The 24,729-nt window shown below is 37.8% G+C and overlaps 1 protein-coding gene across 5 annotated transcripts in view; it reads left to right on the top strand.

Moving 5' to 3' along the window:
- The window catches only part of FOXJ3 (forkhead box J3), a 176,282-nt gene that overhangs the window by 118,021 nt on the left and 33,532 nt on the right, over positions 1–24,729 (top strand). For 4 of the 5 annotated variants that reach the window (XM_012434696.2, XM_012434693.2, XM_064372241.1 and 1 more), the window contains one exon: positions 14,783–14,884. The exons of the other annotated variant lie outside the window; for it this stretch is intronic. In XM_012434696.2, the coding sequence (XP_012290119.2) occupies positions 14,783–14,884 (102 nt within the window). The remainder of the gene's footprint in view (positions 1–14,782; positions 14,885–24,729) is intronic. 5 annotated transcript variants of the gene reach the window in all.

Raw genomic sequence — 24,729 nt, 5'->3', positions numbered from 1 at the left:
ATAGTCATTTCCCAGTCGATGTTTGCCTGCATATGTAGTTTTTCCTCTAGCTTTTTTCTATCTTTATTTTTAAGAGTTTGATTATGATGTATCTAAGTGTAGTTTTTCCTTCAGTTTATTTTTATTGGGATTTACTGAGTTTCTTGAATTTGTTAAATTTGTCTTTCACTAAATTTTCAAAGCTTTTAGTCATTATCTCTTCTATATTTTTTTCTGCCCTTTTCTCTTTGTTCTTCTAGAAGTCACAGATACACATTAGACTTTTTGAGGGTGTCCCACAGCTTTCTGAGACTCTCTTCTTTTTTTAATCAGTTTTTGGTTCTTTGGATTGGTTATTGATCTACCTTTAAGTTCACTGATTATTTATTCATTTCCATTTCAATATTAAGCCCATCCATTTTTCCTTTTGGATATTTTTCCATTCTAACATTTTGATTCTTTTAATTTTTCTCTTTATTATATTTCCATTCAAGTGTTTTTTAAACCTTATTTCACTGAGCATAAATAATAATAATAGCTATTTTAAAATCCTTGTCTCATAATTCCAACAGTTCAGTCTTTTTTGGCGTGGGCATCTGTAGATTTCCCTTTCTGGCAAGAATGGGCTATATTTTCCCCTTACTTGTGTTTCAGGTAAAATTGGATTGTATCCTAGACTTTGTGAATATTATGTTTTTATGGACTCTGGGTTCTATTATAATCTTCTATAGAATATTGATATCTATACTTCAGCTGGCTTAACTGTGTTACACTGTAAGCTTTCTCTTTCACCTTTCATGAGCAGTGGTTGCAATTTCACTTTGATGCTTAAGCCTCTGCTTTGATGCAAATCTGTACATGCATGGTTCATGCCTTAGCCTGACACGTTTGTGGTGTTTCATACACAAGAGTATGGGATCTCTTTCAACTTTCTCTCTTATGAGATTCCCTTTTTCTCTCTGGTGGCTGGCTGTGTTTACCTGGGGTCTTTTCCCTAGTTCCTTCTGACAGAAGAACAGGTTTAGCTGCCTGCACTCCTCGTCTATTGCCTGACTCTGGGGCAAAGCTGCAACAAAACAGGAAATTTACCCACATGCTGTTCTTCCCAAGTTTTGACTTATCTCCCCAACCTGCCTATTTTATTTGCCCTTTAGAACGCTCAGGAAGCTATTTGTTTCTCACCACAATACTTTATAGTTATCAGCAGAAGGTCGGTCTACAGGGATATCAAACTGCCGTACAGGAAGTGGAACTCGAATGGGTATGTTTTAAAGGGTAAGGGGGAACTCCAGAAAGGACCTTTCTTGAGCTAACTGGTGCTACCAGATTAGATTCATTGGTACTTTTCTTTGCCCAGAATTTCAGTTAATGGCTGCTGTAATAAATTACCAAATACATTCTGGGATGCCTAGATCTATTGGCTTTACTGATCAGACTACTTGTTGCCTATTAAGAACATAAAATCAGTGCACCTATAAATAAAAATATATGCCATACTATTGAGTATATCAGAGAGTATGTGAAGAGGGTGCACTTTAGCCTTTACTCTCTTTATTGAAACTTAAGTATTAATGAAAAAATATCTAATTAAAAGTTTTTTTTGTTTGTTAAGTTACTGTTTTGTAATAGCTGAAGCTATGTGGGAGTACAATGCCTCATACCAAAGCTGTCACCTTTCTTATTAATCATCGTTGACTATTCCTTTGTTTTATTTTTAATTGATAATAATTATATTTATGGGATATGATGTGATGTGTGAATTCATTTCAGCACACGTATACATTGTAGAATAATCAAATTAGGTTAATTAGTATGTCTGTCACCTCAGATAAATATCATTTGTGGTGAGAATGTTTAAAATACTCTCAGCTATTTTGAAATATACAATATATTATTAACTGTAGTCACTGGGATGTGCAATAGAATATACCAGAATTTTGTACCCATTGACCAGTGTCTCCTCTTTCCCTGTTCCCACTTCTGATAATCACCATTCTATTCTTTGCTTTTATGAATTTGGGGTCTTTTTAGATTCCACATATAAGTGAAATTGTACAGTATTTTCTGTCTGTGCCTGGCTTATTTCACTTAGCATAATGCCCCCTAGATATTCATGTTGTCACGAATGACAGAATTTCCTGTTCTTTAAATACTGAATAATATTCCATTGTGTATGTGTACCACATTGTATCAATTTATTCATAGGCACTTTGGTTGTTACCATACTTTGCCTATTGTGAATAATGCTGCAGTGAACATTGGAGTGCAAATATCTTTCAACATAGTGATTTTATTTCCTGTGGGCATATACCCAGTAGTGGGATTGCTAGATCATATTGTTATTCTATTTTTAGTTTTCTTTCTTTCTTTTCTTTTTTTGAGATGGAGTCTTGCTCTGTTGCCAGGCTGGAGTGCAGTGGTGCAATCTCAGCTCACTGCAACCTCCACCTCCTGGGTTCAAGCGATTCTCCTGCCTCAGCCTCCCAAGTAGCTGGTGCGTGCCACCACACCCAGCTAATTTTTGTGTTTTTAGTAGAGACAGGGTTTCACCATGTTGATCAGGCTGGTCTCGAACTCCTGACTTCGTGATCCACCCGCCTCAGCCTCCCAAAGTGCTGGGATTACAGGCATCAGCCATCGCACCCAGCTGTTTTTAGTTTTTTGAGAAACCTCCGTCCTGTTTTCCAAAATGGCTGTACTGATTTATAATACCACCACAGTGTATAAGGATTTCCTTTTCTCCACATCCTTGCCAACACTTGTCTTTTATCTTTTTGGTAACAGCCAGTCTAACTGATGTGAGATTATATTTTTCTGTGGTTTCAATTTACATTTCTCTTATGATTAGAGAGGTTGAAGATTTTTTCATATATCTGTTGGCACTTGTATGTCTTCTTTTGAGAAATAACTAGTCAGGTTCTTTACTCATTTAAAAATACTATTATTTGGGTTCTTGGTATTGAGTAGTTTGAGTTCCTTGTGTATTTTGGATATTATTCCCTTTTCTGATGTATTATTTGCATGTATTTTCTCCTAATCTGTGAGTTATCTCTTCACCCTATTGTTTCCTTTGCTGTGCAGTAGCTTTTTAGTTTGATGCAATACCATTTGTCTATTTTTGCTTTTACTGCCTATGATTTTGGGGGTCACATCCAAGAAATCACTGCTCAAACCAGTATCAAGGAGCTTGCCACTTGCATTAGTCCATTTTCACGCTGCTCTAAAGAACTACCTAAGACTGGGTAATTTATAAACAAAAGAAGTTTAATTGACTCACAGTTCTGCATGGCTGAAGAGGCCTCAGGAAACTTAAAATGATGGCAGAAGGTGAAGGGGAAGCAAGAAATGTTTTACATGGCAGCAGGAGAAAGAGAGTGAGGGGGGAACTATCAAACATTTAAACCATCAGGTCTCGTGAGAATTCACTCACTACCATGAGAACAGCATGTGGAAAACTGCCCCCATTATCTAGTCACCTCCCACCAGGTCCTTTTCTCAACAAATGAGGATTACAATTCAAGATGAGATTTGGGCGGGGACACAGAACCAAACTATATCACCCCCTGTGTTTTCTTCTAGTAGTTATAGAGTTTCAGGTCTAACATGTAAGTCTTTTCTTTCTTTCTTTTTTTTTTTTTTTGAGACGAAGTCTCACTCTTGTCCCCTAGGCTGGAGTGCAGTGGTGCAATCTTGGCTCACTGAAACCTCCACCTCCTGGGTTCAAGCGATTCTCCTACCTCAGCCTCCTGAGTAGCTGGGATTACAGGTGCCTGCCACCATGCCCAGCTAATTTTTGTATTTTTAGTAGAGACAGGGTTTCACCATGTTGGCCAGCCTGGTCTGAAACTCCTGACCTCAGGTGATCCGTCTGCCTTGGCCTCCCAAAGTGCTGGGATTACAGGCATGAGTCACTGCGTCCAGCCACATGTAAGTCTTTAAACCATTTTGAGTTTATTCTTCTATAGGGGTGAGATAAGGGTCCATTTTCATTCTTCTGTATGGTGCTACCCAATTTTTCCAACCAATTATTGAAGAGATTGTCCTTTCCCCATTGTCTGTTGTGGGCAACATTGTTAAAAATCAATTAAGCTTAGATGTGTGGGTTTATTTCTGGGCTTTCTATCCTCTTCCACTGGTTGATGTGTCTGTTTTTATACTGGTGCAATGCAATTTTGATTACTATAGCTTTGCAATATATTTTAAATTCCTGTAGAGTGGATGCCTCCAGCTTTTATTATTTTTGGTCAAGATTCGTTTAGCTATTTGGAGTCTTCTGTGGTTCCATGCAAATTTTAAGATTTTTTTTTTTTCTATTTTTGTGAAGAATGACATTGGAATTTTCATGGTCTATTGAATTGGATCTGTAAATCATGTTGGGTAGTATGGACATTTTGATGGTATTTTTGTTCTTCCGGTACATGAACATGGGATATCTTTCCATTTATTTGTGCTATCTTCTATGTCTTTCATCAGCGTTTTATAGTTTTTGTTATACAGACATTTCTTTTTTTTAGTTAAATTGATTCTTATGCATTTTTTGATGCTAATGTAAATGGAATTCTTTAAAAAATTTAATTTTTTATTTCAATAGCTTTAGGGATATAAGCAATTTTTAGTTACATGGATGAATTGTATAGTGGGGAAGTCTGGGATTTTAGTGTTCCTGTCACCCAGCTAGTGTACATTATACCCAGTAGATAGTTTTTCATCCCTCACCCTCCTCCTGCTTTCCTCCTTCTGAGTCTTCAGTGTCCATTATACCACTCTGTATGCCTTTGCATACAAGTGAGAACATGGGATATTTGGTTTTTGATTCTTGAGTTATTTCACTTAGAATAATCGTCTCCAGTTCCATCCAAATTGTTGCAAAAGACATTATTTTGCTCTTTTTTTATGACTGAATAGTATTCCATGGTGTCTATATATACACACCAATTTTCTTTATCCACTTATTGATTGATGGGCACTTAGATTGATTCCGTATCTTCACGTGAATTATGCTGCAGTAAACATGAACATGTAGGTGTCTTTTTGATATAGTGATACATTTTCCTTTCGGTAAATACCCAGTAGTGGGATTGGTGGGTTGAATGATAGATTTACTTTTAATTCTTTGAGAAATCTTTATACCATTTTCCATAGAGGTTGTACTAATTTATATTCCTACCAACATTGTATAAACATTCCCTTTTACCACATCCATGCTAACAACATTTATTGCTTTTTGACTTTTTAATAATGGCCATTCTGGCTAGGATAAAATGGATGATATCTCATTGTGGTTCAATTTGCGTTTCTCTTACAATTAGTTATGTTGAATTTTTTTATATACATTTTGGCTGGTTGTATACCTTCTTTTGGGAAATGCCTGTTCATGTCTTTTGCCCATTTTTTAATGGGATTATTTGTTTTTTTCTTGTTGATTTGTTTTATGTTCCTTGTAGATTCTAAATATTAGTCCTTTATTGGATGCATAATTTGCAAATATTTTATTTCATTCTGCAGGTTATTTACTTATTCTGATTATTCCTTTATTGTGCAGAAGCTGCTTAGTTTAATTAGTTCCCATTTATTTATTTTTGTTTTTGTAGCATTTGCTTTTGGGATCTTAGTCACAAATTCTTTGCCTAGTCCAGTGTCCAGAAGAGGTTTTCATATGAATTTTTATGGTTTTAAGTATTAGTTCATCTTTGTCTTTTGAGACAGAGTCTTCCTCTCTTGCCTGGGCTGGAGTGCAGTGGCGCCATCTTGGCTCACTGCAACCTCTGCCTTCGGGTTCAAACAATTCTTCTGCCTCAGCCTCCCGAGTAGCTGGGACTACAAGGCATGCACCATCACACCTGGCTAATTTTTCTATTTTTGGTAGAGATGGGGTTTCACCATGTTGGCCAGGCTGGTCTGGAACTCCTGACCTCAAGTGATCTGCCCGCCTCAGCCTCCCAAAGTGTTAGGATTACAGATGTGAGCCACCACTTCTGGCCTCATCTTTAGTTCATCTTGAGTTGATTTTTGTAAATGGTGAGAGATAGGAATCCAGTTTCATTCTTCCACATGTGGCTGTCAGATTTTCCCAGCACCATTTATTGAATAGGGTATCCTTTCCCCAGTTTATGTTTTTGTATGCTTTGTTGAAGATTAGTTGGTTTGTAAGTATTTGACTTTATTTCTGGGTTCTCTTTTCTGTTCCATTGGTCTGTGTATCTATTATACCAGTGCCATGCTGTTATAGCCTTGTAGTATAATTTGAAGTTGGATAATGTGATGTGTATTTGTTCTTTTTGCTTAAAATTGCATTGGCTGTCTAGGCTCTTTTTTTGGTTCTGTATGAATTTTAGCATTATTTTTTCTAATTCTCTGAAAAATGTTGGTTTTCATAGGAATTGCATGGAATCTATAGATTGCTATGGACAGTATGGCCATTTTCACGATTTTGATTCTTCCAGTCCATGAGCGTGGGATATATTTCCACTTTGTGTCATCTCTGATTTCTTCAGTAGTGTTTTATAGTTTTTGTAGAGATGTTTCACCTCCTTGCTTAGTATATTCCTAGGTTTATTTATTTTTTTGTAGCTATTGTAAAAGGATGGGCATGGTGGCTCAGGCCTGTAATCTTAGCACTTTGGGAGGCCAAGGCATGCGGATCATGAGGTTGGGAGTTTGAGACCAGCCTGACCAACATGGTGAAACCCCATCTCTACTAAAAGTTCAAAAATTAGCCGGGCATGGTTGGTGTGCGCCTGTAATCCCAGCTACTCAGGAGAGTGAGGCAGGAGAATCACTTGACCCAGGAGGTGGAGGTTGCATTGAGCCGAGATCATGCCACTGCACTCCAGCCTAGCTGAGAGAGCATGACTCTGTCTCAAAATAAAAGGGGTGTGGGGGGTGAGTTCTTGATTTGATTCTCAGCTTGATAGTTGTTTGTGTATAGTAGTGCTGATGATTTGTGTACATTGATTTTGTAACTTGAGACTTTACTGAATTCATTTATCAGATCTGAGAGTCTTTTGGAGGAGTATTTAGGGTTTTCTAGGTATAAGATCACATTATCAGCAAATAGAGATAATTTGACTTCCTCTTTTCCATTTTGGATGGCCTTTTTTTTCTTTCTCTTGTCTGATTGCTTTGACTATGACTTCCAGTACTAAGTGGTAAAGTGGGCATCGTTGTCTTGTTCCAGTTCTTAGGTGGAAGGGATGCTTTCAGCTTTTTCCCATTGCATATGATATTGGCTGTGGGTTTGTCGTAGGTGGCTCTTGTTTTTTTCAGGTGTTGTCCTTTGATGCCTAGTTTGTTGAGGATTTTAATTCTAAAAGGATGCTGGATTTTATCAAATTCTTTTTCTGTGTCTTTTGAGGTGATCATATCGTTTTTGTTTTTAATTCTGTTTATGTGGTAAATCACATTTACTGACTTGAATATGTTGAACCATTCCTGCATCCTTGGGATGAAACCCACTTGATCGTGGTGAACCACTATTTTTTGATGTGCTGTTGAATTTGGTTTGCTAGTATTTTGTTGAGGAATTTTGCATCTATATTCATCAGGGATATTGGTCTGTAGTTTTCTCTTTTGTTGTTGTATTCTTTCCGGCTTTAGTATCAGGGTGATACTGGCTTCATAGAATTAGTTAGGGAGGATGCCCTCTTCTCAGTCTTTTGGAATAGTTTCAGTAGAATTGGCACCAGTTCTTCTTTGAATGTCTGGTAGAATTCGGCTATGAATCCATCTGGCCTTGGGCTGTTTTGTTTTTGGCAGTTTTAAAATTACTTATTTAATCTCCCTGCTTGTTATTGATCTGTTCAGGATTTCTATTTCTTCCTGATTCAAGCAAAGAATATTGTATGTTTTTAGGAATGTATCCATTTCCTCTAGATTTTCTAGTTTGTATTCGTAGTAGTCTTGAATGATCTTTTATATTTTTGTGGTGTTAGTTGTAATGTCTCCATTTTCATTTCTAGTTGAGCTTATTTGAATCTTCTCTCTTGGTTAATCTACCTAGTGGTCTCTCAGTTTTATGTATCTTTTCAAAGTACCAACCTTTTGTTTCGTTTGTATTTTTTGTTTGTTTCAGTTTCATTTAGTTCTGCTCTGATCTTTTTTATTTCTTTTCTTCTGCTGGCTTTAGGTTGGCTTGTTCTTGTTTCTCTAGTTCATTGAGGTGTGAAGTTAGGTTGTTAATTTGTGATCTTTCAGACTTTTTGATGTAGATATTTAGTGCTGTAATCTTAACTCTTAGTGCTGCTTTTGCTGTATCCCAGAGGTTTCAATAACCTGTATCACTGTTACCATTTATTTGGAAAAAATTTTAAATTTGCATCTTTATTTCATTGTCAACCCAAAAGCCATTCAGGAGCAGGTTGCTTAATTTCTGTGTCTTTGTATAGTTTTGAGGGTTCCTTTTGGAATTGATTTTTTTGTCTTATGCTGCTGTGGTTTGATTTTGTTTTTTACGATTTGTATTTTGTAATCTATCACATGGTCTATCTTGGACAATGTTCTGTGTGCTGATGAGAAGAATTTATGTATTCTGTGATTCTTGGGTAGATTGTTCTATGAATATCTGTTGGGTTCATTTATTTTGGAATGCAGGTTAAGTCCAGTGTCTCTTTGTTGACTTTCTGCCTCAATGATCGGTCTAGTGTCGTTAGGGAGATGTTGAAGTCTCCCAGTATTATTGTGTTACTGTCTATATCTTTTCTTAGCTATAGTACTAGTTGTTTTATGAATCTGGGAGCTCTGGAGTTAGGTGCTTATATATTTAGGTTTGTTATATCTTCTTGTTGAATTGATCTTTTTATCATTATATAACGTTGTCTTTTTTTTTTTTTTTGAGACTGAGTCTTGCTCGGTCACCCAGGCTGGAATGTGATGGTGTACTCTTGGCTCATCACAACCTCTGCCTCACAGGTTCAAGCGATTCTCCTGTCTCAGCCTCCTGAGTAGCTGGGATTACAGGCACATGACACCATGCCCTGCTAATATTTATATTTTTAGTAGAGATACGGTTTCACCATGTTGTTCAGGCTGGTCTCGAACTCCTGACCTCGTGATCTCCCTGCCCCGGCCTCCCAAAGTGCTGGGATTATACATGTGAGCCACCACGCCTGGCTGTCTTTTTTGTTTGTTTGTTTGTTTTAACTGTTGTTGCTTTAAAGTCTTTTTTTATTTGATAGATGAATAGCTACTCCTACTTGCTTCTGGCTTCCATTTGCATGAAATATCTTTTTCTATCCTTTATCTTGAGTCTTTAAAAATCCTTACATGTTAGGTGTGTCTCCTGAAGACAGCATGTATTTGGCTTGTGATTTTTTTTTTTAATCCATTCAACCAGTCTGTATATTTTAAGTGGAACATTTAGACTGCTTACATTCAACATTAATATTGAGATGTGAGATACTGTTCCAGTTATGCTGTTGATTGTTACCCATTGACTTTGTTTTCTTCATTGTGTTATTGTTTCACAAGCCCTGTGAAGTTTATATTTTCAGGAGTTTCTATTCTTTTGCACATCAACCTTTTGTTTCAAGAACTCCTTTTAGCATTTCTTGTAGGGCAGGTCTATTATTGACAGGTTTCCTTAGCATTTCCTTTTCTGAGAGACGTTTTTTCTCCTTCACTTATGCAGCTTAGTTTTGGTAGATAGAAAATTCTTGGCTGACAGTTATTCTGTTAAGGAGTAAAGATAGGACCCTAAACCCACTGCTAAAAGAAACTTTCTACAAGTGGAAAGTTAAAGGACCTGAGGCCTTCAGTCTGGTTTCTTTTGTCTCCCTTAATGTAGTACACCTCCCCCCGCCCCTTCCCTTAGGAGTAGCAGTCCCTGAGGGCCAGACTACTGTGGAGCTTACTGCTCTTCTGGGCGGAGCCGCTCAGTGGTGTTGCTACACTCCAGGCTGGTGCTGGGGAATGTGCGCGAGAATTCAGTGATGTGACCCCTCCTTTAGTCTCCCAGCAGCGGGTACCAGCACCAGCTCTGATGGGGGTGGGAAGGGAGTTACGTAGACTGTGAGATTTCCTTGGTTATCTCAAGGAAATCTCCTTGAGATTTATGTTGGTTTTCTCAAATGCCAGCTTGTGTTGGCTTTCTCACATGCCACCTGTAGTAGTAATGTACTGGGCACATGGACGGACTCAAGACCTGGTTAGCCAGGGTGATGCAGGCAATGACGATAACTGAGGTCATGCAAAAAATTTCTCCTTCTTGAGGGTGGTGGTATTGTGCCTGCAGATGTTGTAATGGGCTGTGCTGGTTGGCCTCAAGAAGTGTTGCTTGCAAAAGAACACCAACTATGGTGGTAGTGGTGGGATTTGTGCTTGCCTTATGTTACCCAAGGTATCTCAGGCAATAGGCAGGGCCATGGAGCTTCCCAAAGTCCCTGTCTGTTATGTAATACTATCAGGGCGAGTCAAGGGACAAAGCCAGATGGGGGCTAGATCAGGTAAGTCTGCACTCTGGCTCTTCACATGTGGGCTCAAGTGGTGGCCCCATTGGGGGTCAGAGGGCAGTTCTGTGGCCATCGCGATAATGTTCCAGGGTGGAGCACAACTGCTTCTGACGCACAAAATAATCTGCATGGGGCATCAGGTGTTACAGATGGCAATGAGCCCCACTCAGCTCCCATACACTTGGCAAGACGGGTCTCATACCCAGTGTTCCACTAGTGGCAGCTAGTTGGGTTGTAGGTAGCCTGCACTTAGAACTCAAAATTGCCCCAGGCTATAAGCCTTCCCAGCCAAGACAGAAACCAGTTTTCAGGCCATGTCCCTCCAGGTCTGCCTGCAGAGCAGGGACACCCAGCTCCTGTATCGTGGCTATAGCACACTTCCCACTTGCCCCTTGGTTCTGGCCAAGGGAGTCCATCTGCATTCAAGATTATATCACAAGTCTCAGTTGGGAGCTTCTCTCAACTTGTGACCTCTGCCTGAATTAGCTGACAGTCTTCCCTGAGGTAGGATCAGGAATAGCTTCCCTCTGTCCCTGCTGGAGTCTGGGAGTGGGTACAAAGCATGTCCTGATGCTGCTTCTCCTCATGTTCTCCCCAGTGTTAAGTCAGCTCCAGCACTGGGTAATGTTAAGGCTTTCCCCTGTGGCCTGAATTGGGTTAAGGTATTTTTTTAATACCTGAGTGGAGTTAAGGCATTCCCCACTGGCTTGACTCCCTAGTGGGAGTATGTGTCATGGAGGAAGCCTCTCTCCCACTCAAGCTCTACAGACACAGTTTTCTTCCTGCTTCATGGTATAGGCTGCTGGCCATCACTTCTTTCAGAGGGTCTGTGGTTTCTTTCAGTTTTTTCTGTTCCTGTGTTACTTCTAGGAAAAAAGTTCACAGGCATGAATCTCTACATATGATTTTGTCTTTCCAAGTGGGAGGGGCATGTTAATCCCTTTAACTACCATCTTGAAGAAAGAAAAAACAAATTTGTTTTCTTAATAGCTTTTTTAGATAGTTTGTTGTTAGTGTATAGAAATGCTACTGATTTTTATAGGTTGATCTTGTATCCTGCAACTTTACTGATTTTGTCTAACTGTTCTGTTTTTTGTTGAAGTCTTTTTCTCTATATAAGAGCATGTTGTCAGCAGAGACGGTTTCACTTCATTGTTTCCTATTTGGACACCTTCTGTAGATAGTACCTGACTTAGAGCTTGTTTGGCTCACAATTTTTTGACTTTTGATGGTGCAAGAGCAGTTCATATTTGGTAGCAACAATACTTTGAGTACCTGTACAACCACTCTGTTTTTCACCTTCAATACAGTATTCAATAAATTACATGAGATATTCAACACTTCATTATAAAATAGATGCTTTTGCCCATTTGTGGCTTAATGTTAAGTGCTCTGAACATGTTTGAGGTAGTAGGTTAGGCTGAGCTGTGATGTTCGGTAGGTTAAGTACATTAAGTGCATTTCAGTTTATCATGGGTTTATTGGGACGTAACCCCATCATAAGTCGAAGAGCATCTCTAGTTCCTTCTCTTGCCTAATTGTTTTGGCCAGGTCATCCAGTAGTATGTTGAATGGAAATGGTGAGAGTAGGCAGCCGTGTCTTATTCCTGGTTTTAAGAGGAAAAGCCTTTAACTTTTCACCATTGAGTATGATGTTAGCTATGGGCTTTCTATATGTGGCCTTTATTGTGTTGAGGAATGTTCCTTCTATACCTTATTTGTTGAGTGTTTTTGTCATGAAAGGATATTGAATTTTGTCAAATGCTTTTTAAAATATGTTTGGGATGATCGTTCTTTTTGTCCATTCCTTTTGTCTTTCATTCTCTTAATATGGTGAATCACATTTATTGATGCATGTATATTGAATCAGCCTTGCATCCCAGGGATAAATCCCACTTGATCATGGTGAATTTTTTAATGAACTGTTGAATATGGTTTGCTAGTATATTGTTGAGGAATGAGTATTTCTTTGTATCAGCAGATCCTTGGCATCAGTAGCAGGTATATTCTAGTGGTCGTCATAGTGGCCAGCACTTAACGGTATATTTCAGTTACCATGCTAACTGCTTTACATGAAATATTTTATTAATGTTCTTAACAGACCTCTAAAGGAAGTAGCATAATTCTCTTTTTATAGATGAGAAAATAAGCATAAAGTTCTAGTAATTTGCATGAAATTACATAACACAAGTTTCCCTTTTCCTACCAGAAGGAAAGAATGAGAATTAGTGAACCAGTAGTCTAGACTGAGATGACTGAGTTGAGTTAGGGGAATATGAGATTTGCACGTTTCTAAAGTAATCTTCTGTGTTAGTTATAGCCTGGTTGACTCGCACTAAAACTGAGGTATAAATAGAGTTGTTTTTATAGCTCTTCTATTTCACCTTGCTCTCAATGTGTACCCAGCACCTAAGTGCTGGATTCTAGCTTGTAGGGTAGCACTGGTCTTTTTCTGTTTTTCATTTCAATCAAGATCACTTTTCTCTGCCCAAAGGTTGATTAGATTATCCAATGAAGGAAATGCTGAGGGATAAATTAATTTCAGAAATGTGTCTTGGTGAAATTACTCTCTTGCTCATCTGGTATGATCTTTTAAAAATGCATGCATAATTAGGATCATGTGTGAGACAAATAGTTTTTACCAAAGAGAGAATATAATGCAACTAGCATCAGAACCATAAATTATTTCTATTAGCCCTTCTTTAACATTTACCATTGAAATTAAACTTTTGAGGGCTCAGTAAAGCAATAGAAAACCATTTCTTAGAAGAGAGAGATGAGTTATCACAATGTATGTATTCAAAATTCTAATAGCAGAAAACTTTATTGTTTTTGACACCCATGTTAACTGTAAACAATGCATATGAAGTATATTTAAGAGATTGTTCAGTTGCTCTAGAAGACGAAGAAAAATAAAACTATAGTGGATGTACACACATAGACAAATATTGCATATTCTCACTCATATATGGTAGCTAAAAAAGTGGATTTCATGAAGATAGAAAGGAGATTGCTGATTACCAGAGGCCAGGAAGGGTAGGGGGAAGGGACGTGAAGAAAGGTTGATTAATGATATAAATATACACTTAGATAGAAGAAATAAGACCTGGCTGGGCCTGATGACTCACACCTGTAATCCTAGCACTTTTGGAGGCCGAGTCCTTTAGGTCAGGAGTTTGAGACCAGCCTGGCCAACATGGTGAAACCCCATCTCTACTAAAAATACAAAAATTAGCCAGGTGTGGTGACACACGCCTGTAGTCCCAGCTACTCGGGAGGCAGAGGCAGGAGAATTGCTTGAGCATGGGACATGGAGGTTGCAGTGAGCCAAGACTGCACCACTGCACTCCAGTCTGGGGGACAGAGCAAGACTCCATCTTGAAAAAAAGAAGAAGAAGAAGAAATAAGACCGTATATCTGATAAATCCATAGGGTGGCTATAGTTAACATTAATTGATTCTATATTTCAGAATAGCTTAGAAGAGAGTAATTTGAACATTCCCAATATAAACAAAAGATAAAGTTTGGGGATATCCCAAATTTTTCTGATTTGATTATATGACTATATTAAATTATCACATGTATCCCCAAAATATGTACATCTAATATGTATCAATAAAAATAAATAAAAATTTAAAAAAATCTCAACTGGCTTAAACCAGAGAGATTTCTTTCTCTCTCAGGTAGAAGACCAAGCTAATGGGTGGGTCAGAGATATAAATGGTTCTGTTCGACAAGGTCATTCAGATGTCGAGGTTCCTTCTAATCTTGTTTTTCCAGTATTTTCCCAGGGTATTACCCTCAGCTATTTGTGGTTAAGCAAGATCACCACCGCCATATCTGTCTCACAGCCTTCAATAAGAGAGAAAGAATGAATGGTGGGCAAGCAAGTTTCTTTCAAAGACATGACCGAGAAGTGATACACATCACTCCTACTCACATCCCATTGGTCACACCTTAGTCACATGGCCACAACTAGCTGCTCATGTATCTGGAAGGGTAGTCTGTAGCTGTACAGACATGAGTAGATACTGTAAAGATCTATTACTGAAAGGTATGAGGGGAGAATGGATATTAGGGGATCATTAGCAGTTTTCACTACAGAAGTTTATTTTTGCCATCCTATCCCGCAATCAGTTAAGAGAGTTGTTAGAGAGTAGCCATGCCAAAGGACTTTGTAATATTAGGTTAGTAGCATACTAAAATATAGTAGAAGAGATTTCACTAGTGATTTAAATTTGTTTTCAGAAACAAAGCACAAAACTGAATGTTTGATAATTTGATGAGATCACTTCAAACTGTGTTAAAGTTGCTGGATATATGAGCTAATAATTATTTATTTTGTTCTTGTATTTTAGGCCTCAACTCCATATAGCATAGATTCAGATTCTTTGGGAATGGAGTGTATTATTTCGGGAAGTGCCTCTCCAACTCTGGCAATCAACACTGTGACTAACAAAGTAATTTCATTTTTTTAAACATTATTGAAATGTCATTGAGTAGTACATTTAATTTGCTTTTGTAATAATGGTAGAATTCTATATAATTGAGTTTAAAGATTATATAAATTTGTCTACCCTATACATGGTAGCTTGAAGGCTAAATTCAGAATTTTTTGAGATATGCACAAATTAGAACAAAATATCTCTTAGGGTAAATTGGAAGGTGCTTATTGAGAAGTTCTGTACTCATTTAAAAATTCTTAGCTCTCACAGTTCCCCTCGATAGAATTTGTGAGCCAGCATTTTATTGAATCAGTTTGTTTCAAAATTATTAATTACCTCTCCAAATAAGTGGTTGAAAAAAAGACTGTCAAATTTTGGGGAGTTAGCAGAATCCAGTAAAATAAATAAGTGGACAGCATCATAGAGTTCACTGCGATGGTAGTCTGCCTATTTTCATGATATTCAAGTCTAGGAACATAGCCAGAAACAGTGTATGGTAGTTTGTTACATTTCGATGACTGGGTCACAACTTTGTGATGGGTCATTATATACCTAGTGCAATACAAATGTCTCTTCTTTGTAAGACAGTTTCTTAATCTTATATCTCAAAACCCAGGAAAGGCTCTGGGAGGTTTATGAATTCAGTTTTGTGCATCTGTTTTCTTCTCTACTAGACCATGAGTACTTCAGAGCCATGCATCTCTCATACTTATGCTCAGATTGTCTTTCAGTCTTGTTTTCATTTTCTCTCTTTGCATTTCACCCTCTTTTTCTCTCTCCCTCTCTCTAACTTTTATTCTCCCACTTTACGCACACACGTAAATATGAACACATACACATGTATCATTGCACTAATATGGCACTCATAGGATCCTTTTACTTGTAGAAAGATAGTAGATAAACAGAAGACAGATTATAATCAGACTGACATAGTCAAGATTTCCAATTCAGAAAGGAAACTGGCAACCTAGGCATAAAGGAATGATTCTTCTCACATGGCAGTCTCTGGAATAAATTACATCATAGTGCACTTAGAGGGTTTATGGCGGAAGGGGTGGGGGAATTGGTGGTGGTGGTAGTGGTGGTAATCCCAGGATTCCATTGCAGTCCTACCAAATCAGTTATTCTATCATTATGAGTGGGGCCCAGAAACATGTATTTTAAAAAATGATCTCTAATGGTGACCAGCTAGATGAGAATTTCTGGTGAAGTGGGTGAGTTAGAATCAGAGATACCTAATACTGCTCTGTGCAGTAGTCTGAGTGATGATGAGGACCTAAACATAGATGATAGTTGTGGTTATTAGGAAACAATTAAGAAGTAGTAATGCTGGGACTTTATGACCTATGACCAAATAATGTGGATGTCAAAGGAGCTGAAGGTTTTGGATTTCTGCATCCAGATTTGACAGAATACTAGTATTAGATTAACCTTTCTGCCTATCTGTGTAAAATACCAGATATACATAGCCACACACCTCTCCCCTTCCACCTCCTTGATTAAAAAAAAGAAGAAAGGGGTATTAGAAACTAAGACAGCAAGGACTTTAGGGTTCAGGATCCCAGAGAAGAGGTAAACACATTGAGATAAGTTCTGTAAATTTTCCTTTGGTATATTTCCTGATTCCTGGTGCATGACATAGAGGCTACACAGAGAGCAGTAGCCTAGAGCAGTCATTCAACTAGGAAGACAAAAGTTGGAGCTTGGGGTTACCAAACGGCCACGACTTGCAGACCCAAGTCTCAGGGGTGAGTTAAACCTTTTTTTTTTTTTTTGAGGCAGGCCCTCACTCTGTCACCCAGGTTGGAGTGCAGTGGCATGATCTTGGCTCACTGCAACCTCTGCCCCCTGGGTTCAAACAGTTCTCCTGCCTCAGCCTCCCAAGTAGCTGGTATTACAGGTGGCTGCCACTGTGCCTGGCTAATTTTTGTATTGTTTTGTTTTGTTTTGTTTTGTTTGAGACAGAGTCTCGCTCTGTTGCCAGGCTGAGGGAAGCGGCGCAATCTTGGATCACTGCAACCTCTGCCTCCTGGGTTCAAGTGATTCTCCTGCCTCAGCCTCCCGAGTAGCTGGACCACAGAAGTGTGCCATCACGGCGTGGCTAATTTTTGTATTCTTAGTAGAGATGAGGTTTCACCATGTTAGCCAGGATGGTCTCGATCTTTTGACCTTGTGATCCGCCCACCTCGGCCTCCCAAAGTGCTGGGATTACAGGCATGAGCCACCGTGCGCTGCCTAATTTTTGTATTTTTATTAGAGACAGAGCTTTACCATGTTGGCTAGGCTGGTCTCAAACTCCTGACCTCAGGTGATTTGCCTGCTTTGGCCTCCCAAACTGTTGGGATTGCAGGTGTGAACCATCACGCCTGGCCAAATTCAACTTTTTATAAGCAGTATCCACTTAAGGTATTTGCTAACTCCTAATTGTGTTTGCTAGGGCTCAGACACAAAGTAGTTTTTTGCTAGCCAAAATTCAACAGTCTCACAGAATAGGAAGAACAAATATTGTAGTTTGTGTTCTTCAAAGGAGGAGAGAGCCATGGTAAACACCCTAGGCTTTCAAGTTGATATCTGAGAAAAATTTTGTTGTGTGAGTAAGAGCAAACCAAAATAGGTCAACCTCAGCACTAGAGTGGTATGCTCATATTCTTTTTACAAAAAGAAAAGTGAATTCTCTTTGGAGGAAGGTAACATCCTCCAGAGCTTTTGTAATTTTCCGTAAGTATAAGATGTCGCTTTCAGTTCAGAATTTCCAGGCATGCTAGGAGATACTTCAAAATAACTAAATATGAAGTTGCGGGGGCGGGGAGGTAGTCAATATAAACATGTGATTTGAATATTGATTGCAAAGTAACTATAACTGATATGGTAAAGAAAATAGATGAGTTATAGAAAATTTACCAGAGAATTAGAATTTATGGAAGAATCAAGAGGAAACTGTAGAACTAAAAAAATACAGTAACTGAAATTAAGAATTCAGCAGATGAGTTTAATAGCAGATCAGACATATCAGCAGAGAAATCTAATGAACTGGAAGATAGGTCAGTAGAAAATTTGCAGATGGAAGCACAGAAAGAAAAAAAGGATGGAAAATTCAGAAAAACTTAAGAGGTAAATGGGACATGGGGAAAAGGTCAAACAAGGTTGTTTTTAGTGTGCAAGAAGAGAAGAAAAAGGAATAAAGAAGATCGACTTAAGCATGTCTTTCTGTAATTCATAGTACAAGCAGACCAAACCAAAACAACCTCATTTAAAGATAGAGAATATTTGGGCTGGGTGCTGTGGCTTACCCCTTAAATACCAGCACTTTGGGAGGCAGAGGTGGGCAGATCACCTGCAGTCAGTATTTGAGACCAGCCTGGCCAACATGGCAAAACTCTATCTCTACTAATAATACAAAGATTAGTATACCAGCCTGGGTGACAGAGCAAGACTCTTGTCTCAAAAAAAAAAAAAAAAATCCAGAATATTTGAACCATGTGATTAGGAAATCTGACACAATTAACATATACAGAATACTCTGCCCAATGGGTGCAAAATATCCAGTTTTTAAGTGCACATGGAATAATTATCAAATTTAATCATGTGATACTGATCTATGCTAGGTCATAAAGGACATTTCAACAAATTTTGGAAGACTGACATCTTACAGAATATATTTTCCAACTGATTGGAATTAAGGTAGAAATAATAAAAAGATAATCAGAAAATTTCCTCAAAATGTGCAAGTTAAGCAATATAATTCCTAATAACCTATGGATCAAAGAAGAATCATGATAAAAATTAGAAAATTATTTGAAGTGATGAAAGATGTGACCTATCAAAGCCTGTGTAATACAGTTAAAATAGCCTTAATTACATGTATTAGACTGGAACAAATATTAATGATTTAGGCATTTAGAGAAAGGAGAGCAAAACAAATTCAAAGAAGAATGTAATAAAAATGAGAGAAGTCCACGAAATAGAAAGCACATATTAAATAGCAAAGTCAACAAATGAGAAGATGGTTTTTTAATAGAGATTAATAAAGTCAGTAGGGACTTTTGCTTGCCTCCAGCCAAAGTGGAATAATAGAGTCTAGATATACTCAGCTACCTGAAACAACTGAAAAAATACACAAAATAATAATTTTCAAGAGATTGGACCTCAAGAAACAAAGGACAGTGATCCCTAAGAAATGGTGAACAAACAAGGTGAACCCTAAAATTGTCCCAACTTACTTCCTAGACAAAGTTTCCAGGGCACAATGCAGGAGCATAGAGGTCTTCCTGAGTTGAGGAGGTAGAGTTGGGAGATAATGGAATCCAGGTTGTCTAGAGTTCACAGGGCAGAATACCAGAGAGAAGGGAGCTGAACAAGGGCAGAATTTCAGAGTTGTACAGAGGGTGCTTCTTGAATCTTTAGCTGGTTTAGGGTTATTGATCAGTGCATGAATGAGGAGGCTACCCTTGGCTATGGAAAGAACCACCCAGAATAGTGTAGACAGTCATTGAGACTCGTAGAACCAAGTGTAGATCCTGTTCCCATGAGAGTGGAACACTTAATTTACAGAGTATTGGGTGAAGTTCTCAGAAGGCTTTTATTGCCTTAGTAACAGGAGCAAAAAAGTTAGTCTTGGACAAAAATGCTGCTCTAGTCTTACCTACACATCTTAAAAGCAAAACCAAAAAGGATCAAACGGTTATTCAGTAATCAGAACTTAATTTTTTTATTTTAGTTTTTTTGATATGTAATTCATATTTCATAAAATTCACCCTTTCAAAGTTTGCAATTCAGTGATTTCTAGTATATTCACAAGATTGTATAACCATTGTCACTGTCTATTTCCAGAACATTTTCATCACCTCAGAAAGAAAACCCCACATGTCTTAGCAGTCACTCTAATCCCTGTATACTACTTTTTAGCTCTGTGGATTTGCCTGTTATGGATATTTCAAATAAATGGAATTGTAGTATGTGACCTTTTATGTTTGACTTATTTAAATAAGAGTGTTTTCAAGGTTCATCTGTGATGTAGCATACATCATTATATCCTTTCTGTTGTCAAGTTTTATTTAGCTGTGTTCCAGAATAAAGCGTAAAAATGCAAAAACAACCAGCATGAAACAAGGTAAAAGTCACATCTGGCATCCAATAAATAATTACGAGGTAGGCCAGAGAAGTAGTAAAAAACAACCCATACTGAGGAAAAAGTCACAACTGACCCAGAAATGATACAGATGATAAAATTAGCTTAGAAAAGGGCATTAAAACAGTTACAACTATATTTCATGGAGAAACTAAAAGACACATTGAACAATCTGTGTAGACACATGGAATATAAACCCAAAGCAAACTCCTAGAGATAAAAACTGCAATGTCTGAGTTAGAAAATATACTAGATGGGATTAATAACAGACTAGACAGAAAGATTAGTAAATTTGGAGATACAGCAATAAAAAGCTATCCAAAATGAAATAACAAAAAGACTGTAAAAAAGTAAAGAACATTAGTGAGCTATGGGGACAGACAGTTTCAAGCAAACTAACAAACATATAAGCTGCTGATGGCAATCCGTATGCAAAGGAATAAAGAATACCAGAAATGGTAACTAAGTGGGTAAATGTAAAGCCCCTTTTTTTTTTCTCATTTAAATCTCTTGAAATGGTAATTGATTATTTAAAGCAGAAAAAAATAACAAAAATGTATTGTGGATTTCTATCATAGGGAGAAAACAAGGGAGTGTACAGTAGTAAGGGTCTTACACATGATGTAGTATAGTCTCGCTTCAAGCTAGTAGAATTGATAAGGCACTATTAAAGTTGAAGAAGAAAGAAATACAATTTGCTGATATCTGGGATGAAAAGAAGGAGCTGGCCAGGCACGGTGGCTCATGCCTGTAATCCCAACACTTTGGTAGGCTGAGGTGGGTGGATCACCTAAGGTTGGGAGTTCAAGAGCAGCCTGACCAACATGGAGAAACCCCATCTCTACTAAAAATACAAAATTAGCCAGATGTGGTGGTGCATGCCTGTAATCCCAGCTACTCTGGAGACTGAGGCAGGAGAATTGCTTGAACCTGGGAGGCGGAGGTTGTAGTGAGCAGAGATTGTGCCATTGCATTCCAGCCTGGGCAACAAGAGTGAAACTGTCTCAAAAAAAAAATTAAAAATAATAAAAAAAGATAAAAAAGGAACTGTATGTATTCTACAGAATTAAAAAGATAATGGAAGGATAGATATGAAATCTTATGCAAATAAAGTTGAAATTTTAGATGAAATAGACAAAATCTTTAAAAATGACTTAAACTGGCACAAGAGTAAATAGAAAATGTTAATAAATATATATAAGAGATTGGACCTCAAGGAGGTCCGTAATTAAAAATACTTTAATTAAAAATATGTAATTAATATTAAATTTAAAATATTTCTTTATAGAAGACTTCAGGCCCAGCAAGCTTCAAGGAAGTCTTACAAATATTTAATGAAAAAATAGCATTCATCTTACATAAACACTTCAAGAAAATTTTTAAAAAGAGATAACATGTCCCAATTTATATTTTGAAACCATCATAGCCTAAACAGCAAAACCTGACAAAAACTGTACAAGAAAGGAAATTTTGAGTCAGTCTCATGAGCATAGGTATTAAAATCTTAAACAAAATCTTGTCAAATTTAATCCAGCAATACATAAAAAAGATAACATCACGAACACAGTTGTATTCTGGAAATGCAAGTTAGGTCTAGCACTAGGAAATCTGTTGCTGTTGTTCTTCTGATAGAAGTGCTCCATGTATACTCTACATTTTATCATGCAGAATATTACAAAGGCATACTCAGAGGTCATGACTTAATAAAACCTTAGAAAGCTGTAAATATGGAAATTTTCTCAGTGTGATAAACCTACAAAGAAGCCTATAGCAAATGCTATATTAAATGGTGAAATACTGAAAACTTTCTCTTTGAGGTATAGAAGAGAAAGATGTTTGCTGTCAGCACTTTTATTCGACATTGTGTTGGAAGTCCTTGCCAGTTAGAAGTTACAAAAAAGAAATACAAAGCGTAAAGTTTAGAAAGACAGAAATAAAGTTGCCTCAGATGATCACAGAAAGTTGAAAAGAATCTACAGCTTAAAGCCTTAGAATTAAAAAGTGAATTTAGTGAAGTTTCTTGATAGAAGGTTAATGTTTAATTTCAGAAATCAATTTTATTTCTGCATACTAGGCACAGATAGTTTGAAAACAAAATTTAAAAGATAACACTTATGTTAGTATTCAGAAACATCAAATACCTTGGCTTAAATGAAAGATGAACCCTACACAGAACACTATAAAAAATTGTTGAAAATGAAGACATAGATACAATTTTCATGCAGAAGACTATTGTAAAAGAAGTCAGTTTTTCCAAAGTTGTACACAGATTTAATGTGATTCCAGTCCAAATGTTCTTTGTGGAAAGAGAGGCAGTGAGTAGAAAATAAGCTGATAGTTCAGCAAAAATGAGACATCAAATGACCAACGGTAGCTAAAGAAAATATTGAAGGCTAGGCGCGGTGGCTCACGCCTGTAATCCCAACCCTTTGGGAGGCTGAAGCGGGTGGATCACAAGGTTAGGAGTTCAAGACTAGCTTGACCAACATGGTGAAACTCGGTCACTACTTAAAATACAAAAATTGGCCAGGCGTGTTGGTGGGCACCTGTGATCCCAGCTACTCAGGAGGGTGAGCCAGGAGAATCGCTTGAACCCGAGAGGCAGAGGTTGCAGTGAGCCAAGATTATGCCGCTGCACTGAAGCCTGGGCGACAGAGTGAGACTCAAGTCTCAAAAAAAAAAAAAAAGAAAATATTGAAGAAAAAGACAAAACATGGGGGATTTATACTTCCAAATATATAAATGATAAAACAATAAAGCTCTTGCACAAAAAATAAGGAATTTTGAAAAGGAAAGAAGGAAAGATTAAGAGTAGTTATTAATGTAATAGAAAACAAAGCCTTTTAAAAAGGATATATCCTATATGACTCCATTTATATTTAATTCAAAAATAGGGCCGGGCGCAGTGGCTCATACCTATAATCCCAGCGCTTTGGGAGGCCGAGGTGGGTGGATCACTAGGTCAAGAGATCAAGACCATCCTGGTCAACATGGTGAAACCCCGTCTGTACTAAAAATACAAAAATTAGCTGGGCATGGTGACGCATGCCTGTAGTCACAGCTACTCGGGAGGCTGAGGCAGGAGAATTGCCTGAACCGAGGAGGCAGAGGTTGCAGTGAGCCGAGATCGCGCCATTGTACTCCAGCCTGGGTAACAAGAGCGAAACTCCGTCTCAAAAAAAAAAAAATAGGAAACCCATTTAATAGCGATAGAATTGGTTAACTGGGGAGATATGAGAGGGATAATGACTGGAATGCATGATGACTGGGAGAGTACATGAGCTTCTAGAGTGCTGGTAATACAGTTTATCAGTGGTTCTCAAAGTGTGGTCTCTGGATACCTAGGTAACTGAGGTCAAAACTCTTATTCATGATAATATGTGTTGTCTCTTTCTTTATATTTGCTTTTATTTATTTATTTATTTTTTGAGACAGAGTCTCACCAGGCTGGAGTGCAGTGGTATGATCTCATCTCACTGCGACTTCTGCCTCCCACGTTAAAGTGATTCTCCTGCCTCAGCCTCCTGAGTAGCTGGGACTACAGGCGCACACCACCACACCTAGCTAATTTTTGTATTTTTAGTAGAGATGGGGTTTCATCATGTTGGTCAGGATGGTCTCAATCTCTTGACCTTGTGATCCACCTGCCTCAGCCTCCCACAGTGTAGAGATTACAGGTGTGAGCCACCACGCTTGACCTATATTTGCATATTCATCAGGTGCAGCAGAAGCAATGATGTGTAAACCTTCCTGTAACTTAGCACAAATCAAGGCAGTGACACTTAACTGCACTAGTAGTCATTATATTATTTACTCACATACATACCCTCAGTTCAGTTTTATTTTTAATGCTAGTTTTAAGAATATCCTTGGTGAAGCGAGAAAAGTTTTATTAAGTCATGACCTTTGAATATATGTCTTTTTAATATTGTGTATGATGAAATGTGGAATATGTATACAGCACTTCTAGCTACAAACCCAAGTAAACTGTTTGCTTCAAGGAAAAGCATTTGTGTGACTGAGTTCAAGGCACACGGAATACTTTGTTCATGGATTGCTGTTCTTAAAAGAACAGGTGACAATGATTATTTAGGTATTTGGCCGCCGTTTTCTTGAAAATGAATGAAGTCCCTCTGTCACTTCAAGGAAAAGAACTGATAGTATTTGTTGCTAGTGATAAAATTTTAGCTTTTAAGCAAAAATAAAAAACAGAATTTTGGAAAACTTTATCCATTAGAGTCTGATAGCTTCTTAGTCTTCTTCTTCTTTTTTTTTTTTCCTTTTCTGAGACAAAGAATCTTGCTCTGTTGCCTAGGCTGGAGTTCAGTGGCACAATCATAGTTCACTGCAGTCTTGACCTCGTGGGCTCAAGTGATCCTCCCACCTTAGCCTCCCAAGTGGCTAGGACTACAGGGTACATGCCACGTAATTTTTTAAGTCATTTGTAGAGATGGGGTATTGCTATATGTTGCCCAGTCTGGTTTTAAACTCTTGGCCTGAAGCAGCCTTCCTAAAGGGCTGTGATTCTAGGTGTGAGCCACTGCATCCAGCCACTTCCTAGAAGAAATGATTTTTCTAGTAAGATTAGTGGTGATGTAAGTATAATATTTTTGTTGTATGATAAAATATATCAACATTTGGAAGGTCTGCATAACTTAGTGAATCAATATTTCCTAAATGGCCAATGCATAATGTTATAAAATCATGCATGGATAAATGATTCATTTGAAGT

The sequence above is a fragment of the Aotus nancymaae genome, unplaced genomic scaffold (assembly GCF_030222135.1).
Source record: "Aotus nancymaae isolate 86718 unplaced genomic scaffold, 86718_ANA_hifiasm-v0.15.2.pri h1tg000007l, whole genome shotgun sequence".
NCBI classification, from domain to species: domain Eukaryota; kingdom Metazoa; phylum Chordata; class Mammalia; order Primates; family Aotidae; genus Aotus; species Aotus nancymaae.
Note: the sequence above shows the minus strand (reverse complement) of the source record. Positions and strands in the feature narration are given on the sequence as shown.